Source organism: Tachysurus fulvidraco, chromosome 14 (assembly GCF_022655615.1).
Source record: "Tachysurus fulvidraco isolate hzauxx_2018 chromosome 14, HZAU_PFXX_2.0, whole genome shotgun sequence".
NCBI lineage: Eukaryota > Metazoa > Chordata > Actinopteri > Siluriformes > Bagridae > Tachysurus > Tachysurus fulvidraco.
In genome coordinates this window covers 8,487,400-8,498,321 of record NC_062531.1, presented here as the reverse complement: position 1 = coordinate 8,498,321, position 10,922 = coordinate 8,487,400, and the positions used below count along the sequence as shown (strand labels likewise).

Sequence of the window (10,922 nt, the reverse complement as noted above, 5' to 3'; positions counted from 1 at the left end):
CTGTTTTCAATGTTAAACATATAGATACAGTATTTATGTCTGTATGATTGAACAGAAATTAATTGGCTTGTACACACAGACTTTTCAATTTTGTAAAGTATCATCTCTCTGTTCTTTAGCACAGACCTGATACCTTATTGTTAATCATGTTTTATAAAATAAAATCTCAGGTTGCTAATTACTGCCATTATGTAACAGTGAAAGAGAAGCAAGCCTTGTGCAAAGAACTGTACCTGTTCACATGAAGCAGAATAAAAGGATCAGAGAAAGCAGGATATTAATGCAAAGATAATCATGCATTTTTACAGGTTATTTAGTTAATTAAGAAGATGGATTGAATTATTTTTGTAGAGTAGAGGTCACATGGTGGATAGCTGTTTTGATAATGGGTTAGACTGGAGCAGGGGTATTTCCAGTGTTTGATCACTACAGGACCAAACCCACCAAAAATGTAACACTTCAGGGTCTATAGGTGGGTCTGGGGGTTTGCCAGAAAGTTTTAGCAGATGCAGCACCAAAGCATTCAATTCTGGTCACTTCAGGAGTAGATTCACAAAAATATGTGTTCATTTTTTTATGGGTATGCTGGTTTATTGCCTTTGCCATGCCTTTGCCATCCTTTAAAAATCCAGTTTTAAAACGTTCAATAATTTTTCTGCTTTCTGAATGTGAATATTAATGCATGCTTCCTAAAGTTGAGTATCAAGGCCTGGTTTCTAAGATTAACCAATTGAGTTTTGCTTCACAGAGAGATTTGTATATGTAACTTAATGGGATATATAAGATAAGACATATTATAGCCTATATATATATATATATATATAATCATATATATATGATTATATATATAATCAAATCATATGATCATTTAATATATATATATTAAAATTAGATATTATTTTAAATGAACCATGATATTCCACCAAGACAATACTTTCTAAATCTACATAAGATTTGCAGCAATTTTATTCAATGTCTATTAGTCATCATGTTTTATGTCTCAAATGACTGCATGTCTTATTTGTGGTTGTTTAATAATCTTTCTAAGCCACAATAGACAGACATTTGTAGGTTGATTAATTTGATTATTAACAAGAATATGTTCTTGTGTAAATGTGTAAAGCTAAAATGTAGCTTTGTACATCTATAAACAGTTCACATGATCACACAGCATTTAATTGGACTGTTTGGAAGTGAAGACTCTCAACACTTAAGTTCAGATGTTTTTGTCTGGTACTAATGGTACTAAAGACAGAAGAACTCTCTATCTCTCTACCAGACAAAGGTTTATTTATATAGTTAACTCCTAAAAATAACCTTTCAAAAAAGTTCTTGAAACATGCTTAAAAAGATATTCTGTTTCTCTGTATAAAGATTTTTTTTTGGATGCATCCACCAGCTAATTCCCATCACATGACAGCTGAGACGGTGACACATAGTTCCTCCGAGGCACATGAAGTCACTGCATCATTTCAAATGGCTGCTCATGCAATGTCAGAGGACAGCCAGACTTTTTTTTTTAGAATAAATATTTGGACCAATGCACCGATCAGAATCCCTTATTAGCATGATTTGACAGCTACAATTCAGTCCACTTAGTTTATTCATGTTTGTAAATCTGAAACTCGATTTTAGATTAATCTTGAGTTTAGCTTAATATAAGATCTTCTTTGGTTTGAACAACCCTGTCAAACTTTATTAATATCACAGATGGAGGTGGTAACAGAAGCAATTTCAGTTAGTTTCACTTTTAATGAAAGCGAGGCAGAAAGAATCAAAAATGACAGGCAGGTTCAAAGTCAAAAACAGGGTCAGGAGATCAACAAACAATGTTTCAGTAAACATATATTCAATTTTTGTCTCCATAATAGACACCAACAAACCTCTTTTCAACCCACAATGCAATTTTTGGTAAAAGAAAACATTCCACATAACATTTCTCTCATCTTCTTGTGTCCTTCACTCTCTCTCACAAATAGCCTTTCTCTCACTGTCTTTCATATGATGTGTCTGGCTGGGTATCTCACTTGGTTTCCCTCTAATTTTCTATGTGTCTGTTTCTCTCAGAACTGATCCATTGCTGTAATTTACAGCGGTTGTAAATTGTCTATTTCAGAGCTCTGAGTGCAATAAACCAGCAGTCAATTGCACAAAGAGCTCTCTTATTTTATATCAGAGTTGTTTGTAAACAATAGAGTGACATTGTCTGCCCCTCTCTCATCTCTCATTTGGGGTAAGTGTATGTGTGTTAGTTGTGTGGTGTTTCAGGAGAAAAGATACAAGATAAATGGAATTGGCGAGGGCAAATGAAAGGAATCTTGTCATGTCTTATCACTACCAGCTCACACTAAATTACAAACAAAAGTGGTGGCTGGTAGCACAGGGACCCAGAAATTAAAGCAAAATAGAAAGCAAGGGAGACCCACACTGAAGAATAAGGGATAAGAGAATGGAGAGAGAGAGAGAGAGAGAGAGAGAGAGAGAGAGAGAGAGAGAGAGAGAGAGAGAGAAGTAGAAGAAGAAGAAGTAGAAGAAGAAGAAAAAGAAAAAGAAGTTGAAGAAGACAAGAAGAAGAAGAAGAAGAAGAAGAAGAAGAAGAAGAAGAAGAAGAAGAAGAAGAAGAAGGGGACATAAATGAGCTGTAGATGTTGATAAATTAATTGATTCATCATTTACCAAAAAAATCGATTTACATTTCCATTTACAAGGTTCAAATGTGCGATCGGATTTTGGATCATTTACATCAGCTTATAATGATTAATAACTGTGATTACAAAAGAGTGAAAGTACTACAAAAAAGTATATGTAATACATCTTTGCTGTCAAAGGCGTAATGAACTGAAGGTGTCTCTGGCTCACAAATTAGGGTAGATCTTCTGTTCTTCTCTGATGACTGACAATTACATTGGCACAGACTTGGCTCACTGGAAACGAAAGCTGGAGCCAAACTCATTATCTGAATGATCTCAGTTCTTTCAAAGCTATACATTTTCCCTTTGGGATCTGAAATAAAGTCAAAACAATTATATTAATATTATGCTTGAGGTGTATAGTATGTTTAGAGTTTATAGGCTGAGAGTGTTCGGTATACTTGTGATAGAGAGGTTATAATAAGGCAAGAAAATGAGTACAGCTATTAAAGAGGGAAAGGGTGCTGACGGTAAAGGAGTGTGAGGGTGATGAGCAAGAGAGATGGGGTAAAAAGGGGGGCTGGCTATTGGACTGTGAGAGATCGAGAGAGAAGGAGGGAGGAAGGAAAAGGGAAGGCTGTTAGAGAGTCCTGGCACTCTGCAGCGTTCTGCCACCTTATTAGATGCTGAGGAGTGCTGGTTTGAAAGAAATATCTGCATGCACACGTATACATACACAGACTAGTCTGTTCCACAGGACCAAAGGAAGCCGGGTTCTATTAATCAAAATGTAATCATGGTAAGTCATTATTTTCTTCTTAATTACCGTAGAAAATGCATGTAGAAAATTGCAGATTTTTGTTTCTACAGAACAATCTAGATACAGGAGAATATTTTATATTATATAAGAAATTACTATAAGACTTCTGAATAAGATTTTTTTCCCCCTCTCTGGCTGTGTATGATTTACAGGATTTCTGTCACGTCAACTGATACAGAAAAAAAATCAAAAATCAAAGATACCAAGTGATCATTCGCATTTATCCAGTGAATTTAAAAGTGTATGAGGCATAGTCACATAACAATGGAGAATGTGACTCCTAGTGCAATCACTAACTTAACCAATACCGAACCTCTGAGCAATATGCCAGAGAACTCACTGGAAGTCCAAATTATCACCATATTACTGTCCCTGCTCATCTGTGGGGTAGGAATAGCTGGCAACATCATGGTCGTTCTGGTGGTTCTCCGAACCAAACACATGATGACTCCGACTAACTGTTATCTGGTCAGCTTGGCCATTGCAGATCTCATCGTTCTCTTAGCAGCTGGACTGCCGAACATCTCTGAAGTGGTTTCTTCTTGGATCTATGGCTACACTGGCTGCTTATGTATCACTTACCTGCAGTATCTGGGCATCAATGTTTCCTCTTGCTCCATCACAGCTTTCACTGTTGAGCGCTACATCGCTATATGTCACTCCATCAAGGCACAGTTTATATGTACTGTATCCAGAGCCAAAAAGATCATCGCTTGTGTTTGGATTTTCACCTCACTTTATTGCATCATGTGGTTTTTTCTCGTCGATATACACGAGATGGTTTACGCCAATGGTGTCGTTGTGAGATGTGGTTATCGGGTGTCAAGGAACCTCTACATGCCAATTTACTTTTTGGACTTCACACTGTTTTATGTCATTCCGCTGGTTGTGGCCACAGTGCTTTATGGGTTGATTGCTAGAATATTGTTCATGAACCCTTTGCCAGCAAATTTTTCTGAAAGAGGAAATGACTCAATCCACCAGGGACGGACAAACAGCACGGTGAAGGTCTCCTGCAAGCCAAATAAGGGCGCAGTTTCCTCCAGAAAACAGGTGCGTTGATTTTTTATATTATTACTAACATCATAATAGCCTGAAACATTACAGTAAATAGAGTCACAAAGTTGGAATTATTGACAAACCTTTTTAATCATCAGCTGTCATGTGAATAGCTGGTGTTCAGCTTTTCATAAGAAGACTTAACTTAACTTTTTAAAAATAACTTTTATCAAATTATTTGTTGCTTTACTTCTGTCCGTACAGTGATGTCAATGATTTGGTTATAGAGAATTTTTTATTTTTACATGAAAATCCACTTCTGACATTATTTAAATGATATTGTTGACCCATCTCATAATTATCCAATGCATGCAGTGTGATAAAAATATCGATCTCAAGACGATGCAAAGTTCTCTATACACAGCGACACTGAAGTTACCTAATGAATGCAACGTAGACAACATTTTATAAAAAATAAAGCAGAGCAGGTTTTGAGGCAAAGACACAAAATGATGCACTATTCCATCAAGAGCTGCAAGTGTGAGACAAGTATGATCTCGATTTGTTGCCAATTAAAGGAGTACCCATAATACACTTGCAAACCATGAAACACTCAATTTAGCCAGAGATTGAAAGGCTTGCTCTCTGACAAAGAGTCTTTAAAATTACACTGCATCTAACACCACACTTTTAGCTTAATCGTAGAAAATTTTCCACCCAGTGCTTCTATAATTGTGGGTTTTTCCTGTAATTCAATCAGTGAACCCTAAAGCATCATTGCAGTATTCACCCACCTATGAACTTCACTAATTGCTCTGAAATAACAGATGATTTGGTTTGCAGAGTAATAAAAATGCATCATGTTACGAAATTCATAAGGAGCTAATGCCTTTTTATTAGCTTAACCACTACAAATTGTGTGTTCATGAGGCAAAAAAAAAGATGCACAGTGAACATCCATCAGATACCCATTTAATAGAAAACTGATAGATATATCTTTATTTAAAGTATTGCGAATCATACTGAGGCAAACACTTTAGTATTTATTGTCCTAATAAAATCTGAGGAAGCAAGGTGGCACAGCAGGTATTGTCACCACTTCACAGCTCTTGCTTTAATCCTGAGCTTTGGTTACTGTCTGTGAACTGCTTCTGGGTTTCATGATTTCCTATTTTCCTCTCAAAAGCATGACGATAGTCGAGTGACAGGTTTAAATTTCCCTTAAGTGTGAACATGTGTGTAAAGTGCCTTGTGTTGATCTGACTTGCATCCCATCCAGGCTGTATTCCTTTCTCTCAGGACATTTTCCTTAGATAGGCTCTAATTCCACTGCTAACCTGACCAGGATAAATCAGTTAGTGAAGATGAATAAATGAAAAATAAAAAATAAGTCTAGCTCATCCTCATGGGAAATGATCTCATGAAGTAATTTATGGCCTGAAACTGAACCAGGCTCATTTAGTGTTAAGATAAGATACACAACAACCAACCAGTTTATTTCTAGTCTTAGGCACCTTCGATATCGATATTATGTGTACTGTAAGCTGGTGTTAAGTTCCTGTCCTTTCTTATTGTAGGTGACTAAGATGCTAGCAGTGGTGGTTGTATTGTTCGCTCTGCTCTGGATGCCCTATCGTACTCTGGTGGTGGTGAATTCGCTCATGGACCCTCCATACCTCAACACTTGGTTTCTGCTCTTCTGCCGCATGAGCATCTACACCAACAGTGCCATTAACCCCATCATATACAACGCCATGTCACAAAAATTCCGCACGGCTTTTAAGAAGCTGTGCCACTGCAAGGGAGCCACCAGTAAGGAGAAGGCATCAAAACATAATGCTCCAGTCTACTACAGTGTCATCAAAGACTCCTCAAGTCCTGAATACGAGACAGAACAGGAGGATGTTAGCACTTACAATGTCAGTGCCAAGAGGGTGAACTTTTCAACCCAGACTGGAAGAGAAACCACTCCAGGGATGTTCACTATTGCTTGAGTTAAGCTGAGAAAAAGACTCTAACTTTTGTTAGGGTATACATTATGTGAATATAATCAACTGTTTGATATTTCAGTGTCTCAGTGGTCCAAATGTTCCTTTTGAAGCAAGAACAAAATATTAAAGATTTACACAAGCTTCTTGAAGGTGCCAGTAAATATGTTGACAAGCTGACAAGTGTTTTGAGGTTATATACTGTTGAGTGGGCTGTAGAAATATCTGCCAGCTAGGCAGAGCTCTTTCGCTGGCTAACTGCCTGCCTGAATTAACGTGCATGCATGGGAGTCACTCAAGGCATCCATATAGTATTTAAATGTTTAACAAAGCTATCCTCTTGTTTTTTTAGTTCATTTGCTAATTACAATGTAAACCATGGCCACATTTTTTAGTTAAAAAGACAAATATAACTAGCCATGAGCAAATTAATATTTTACATAAATAAATCTGCTGCTGTAACGAACTAAAGTTAGCAAACTGGAGCACTAGACACGACATATACTAGTTTTTCTACTAATTTTACCTCAGGTAAACTTGTTTGGAAAAAATGGATCTTCGAATATCCTTGGTTAGCATCCAACAACAATCCACCTAGTACTGTAGCTTGTGTAGTAGCCTGTAGTCCCTCCAGGATTTTGTGGAGGTTTTTTTTTGTGATTGTTTCAGCCAAAAATGCTTGATTTGCTGCAGGTTTTTTTTTTTTAAACAAAATTTGCAACAAAACTTGTTGGAGACTTTTGTGTGTTTGCAAACTACTTGAATTCTCTTTTAAACTACTATCAGTGAAGACACAGATGTTATTTCTTTCTGTGATAGCTGGATTCATGTTTGACATACATGAATCAAAGAGACTGAATCTTTGGCTGAATGTGTATTGATATCACATGACTTTTTTTAGCCCAAATCTGCAGAAAATCTGCGGTAATTTTTGCAAATCCTGGAGAAACTGCTATATGCATAAGCATCCATTCAGTTTCCCACTAGCAACATTTCTATATATATATCATATTTAGACACTTCAGTTTATAATCAGTGCATTAAAATTATATACATTTTATTAACTGGTATATGACTTCAGAGAACATATTTCATTTTTCAGTAACAGGAAGGTGTATCTGTGAAAGAAATGCTAGGTATTATAGGTACAGAACATAAACAACAAAATAAACATGAAATCTATAAAATGATAGAGATTTGTATGTGATTTCTATGTAAAAACACAAACAAAACTGTAATGTACTGAAGTCAGATGCTGTAGGATCTGTAAAGTTAGTGCTGGCTGTATTAAATTAGCTTCCACCTGCATGACAGGGAACAAATCAGCATGGGATCACCCTATGCTGTTTCTCACATAGTGGTGGAAAAAGATTGCACAGCTTAAAATGTTCACAAAATATTACCTTGAACCTGTGAAGGGAAAAAATCTGAAGGGAACCCAGAGTGAAAAAGCGATGATCAGTATCAATAATCATGAGGAAGCATTTTTATGTTACACATGGCAACAGTAGAAAATACTTTTATTAGTAACTTTCTTTTTTATTATTATTTATTTATTTATTTATTTATGATTTTTAACTGTTATAAATACTCAGTTGGGAAATTTGTACTTTGCTCATGAAGTAGGAACTGACTTGTAGTCTTACTCAAGTTCATCTCAAAGTAAAAATAATCTCTTTTTTACACTTTAGTAAGGTCTTTTCTGATATCTATTTTTTGAGTTATTAATTCATACAGGATGAGATGCCTCTGTTTGCCTTCCATGCAAAATCATCAGCATGTAAAATCCACCATTAAGTTTTATTTAGCTAGCTAGTAAGCTAATAAAGTTTTGTACGTAGGTTTGTTACATTAACTAGCTAGTTATTGTTTGTAATTGGTTTCTTGATTTAGCTAGTTAGCTAAGTTTTGTTTTGTTGATAATATGCTTGGCATTTTATTGCAAATGGTTTTTAAACATTAGCCAAATCAATGACCCAAATGCTTGAAATACCTGCAAATAATCATTAAGACCAATTGCTTAACAAACAAACTAGCTAGTTACAGTATACAGGGTCAGATATGATGCACTTGTCAGTGTTTTTGTTTATTATTGTTTAATTTTATTATTGTGTACACGAGGGTTTATAACTGTGGTTCTTTTTGGCATCCTTGATTTACTTTTGTTGTCTTTGTGAATTTCATCAGATTTCAAGCAGTGAACCTCAGCAGTCCAAAAAGCACTTACACTTAAAAGTTTGCAGTCTGTCTTTTTTTTTAATTATATTTAGTTGTTTATTTATTTTTAAATTATGCTTTGGGGCTGTGTATGACAGTCTTGTAATTCACAGCTGAAATGATATTAAAGTAGGTTCTGTAAAAATCGCTCAGTTTTTAATATTTATGGAAAACATAACGTTTCCATCATTTGGTATTGTTCAGATTCGTATCATTTCTTGAACACTTGTGAAACTGGTGTAAATATTGTGTTACTTAATGAAAATATGATTTTATTTACAAGTACGTATATTTTCATCATTATGAATTGTTTTTAGAGCTAACAAAACTCTCTATAAAATGTCAGTCTGATATCAGAAAAAGATTTATATCATCAGATTAGTTTACATGCTGAAATCACCGTCTTTCTAACAAAGAGGACATTGTTAAGTTTTGGTTGAAACAAATGCAACATAGCATTCAGAATGTAATTATTGACAACAGAACTAAAGAGAACAGCAAAGCCATTAGAGAAGACAAAATCATCATTACAATTATTTGCAATTTTGTTTTAATAAATAAATAAATAGATAGATAGATAGATAGATAGATAGATAGATAGATAGATAGATAGATAGATAGATAGATAGATAGATAGATAGATAGATAGATAAATAAATACCTTTTGGACCATCACTTTTGTACAATCGGCACTTGGGACTCTTCGTGAATCTGTTGAATATGGATTTAATATGCTGTTTTATTTTTGACAATGCCTAAGTGTGTTCATGTGAAATGAAATCTCTCACAATTTCCGCACTGTGCAATATAAACAAAATGAATATGTGGCTAGTTATGTTGCATGAATATTACTTTGTGTTGTGCAACATGTATTTTTATATGCTCACAAAATATCAAATGGTAACCAAATAATCATGCTTAGATGTCAGTAACGAACACTTAATTCTTAGTTAGTTGAGCATTTTTCTGGTTTACTTTAATTATCACTTTGAACTGAATTTTCAATCACAATGAATAATAATAAATAATATACAGTAATGATGGCTTAGTGTTTATCATGTTTGCTTAATACCTCCAGTGTTGGGAGTTTAATTCCCAATTCCTGCTCTGTGGGCAAAGTTTGCATGTCCTTCACATGTTTTGAGGGTTTCCTGTAGGTACTCACAGTTTCCTGTAACCTTTACTAGAATAAGAGTGGATATGCATAAAATGGATGGGATGATGGATGCTCTTTTGGTACACAGACTTTAAGATGCACATATTAGTGATATGACAGTCTATAGGTTGCTTGTTCCAAGCAAATTGGATGCGTATCCCTGCAATAAACTAAATGTATTACATAAAAGGACAAACGAATCCTATAAGCCACCTCACTAACCCGCTCTATCTGCTTTTGAAATAAAGACTAAATGATTTTCTTTACAGTCTATGAAGCCAGTAAGGAGCAATGCAATTGGAGTAATGGATAAATATTAGAATTACCTGTACCTGTTTTGTGATCATGTTGGATTTTAGTTACAGCCTGAATTTTTTTCTTTGCTATAGCCTGAAATCCTGCAATAATTACTAATTTTTATGTTTAAGACTTGTTTCTTTCACTGGTCTTTTCATGTGGTGGGAAGTAAATATTGAATAAAACGTTCAATTTCTGTTTGAAAGAGCACTAACACTGTAATAGTATTATAAAAGGGTGGGACAGATTGGCTTTGAAAATACTTCAAAAATGGCAAGAAGACAAAAACAATGCAGAAAACAGGGATATTTATTATGTCTTATTTGTGGGATATTTGTTCAATATGACCGAATAAAAGAGTTGAAGTAAGTGCTATTTTCAACAATCCTATAAACAAGAGCTTTGCTGTGTAACATTTTTATCTGCAATGTCCCTTGATTTTACAAAAAAATGAAAGTCTTTCTATTAAGATAAAACTGTATACTCAGTAACTTCATTTAAAACATGTTTTATTATAAGAATGGTTATTGTTAGTCATTCATTAGCTTCTTGGTAGAAACTGGCTTTAGTGTGGGCATTCATTATATATTTATAATGTAATTTAGGCAAAAATATTTTTGTTTTCTTTCTATTCTATTCATTCACTTGATCTATTCACTGAAAAAGGCTTTCAGGTTCCTTTTTCCATCTCTGTAACAGGTCTGGAGTTGGAGTGTAAATTAGGCCTCCATTCAAACTGATTATTATTCATTAAGAACATCAAAAAGTACATAGCATCATTTTGCTAATTAGTGGATAGTCAAAAATAATTATTC

At 34.7% G+C, this 10,922-nt stretch overlaps 1 protein-coding gene across 1 annotated transcript; it reads left to right on the top strand.

The window, feature by feature from the left end:
- The first annotated feature begins 3,022 nt into the window (after nt 1–3,022).
- LOC113655809 (thyrotropin-releasing hormone receptor) lies at nt 3,023–10,472 on the top strand. The gene is made up of 3 exons (XM_027166585.2): nt 3,023–3,429; nt 3,603–4,503; nt 6,027–10,472. Exons 2-3 carry the CDS (start codon nt 3,694–3,696, stop codon nt 6,441–6,443), a joined length of 1,227 nt encoding a protein of 408 aa, XP_027022386.1. The 5' UTR covers nt 3,023–3,429; nt 3,603–3,693; the 3' UTR covers nt 6,444–10,472.
- Nucleotides 10,473–10,922: the final 450 nt, after the last annotated feature.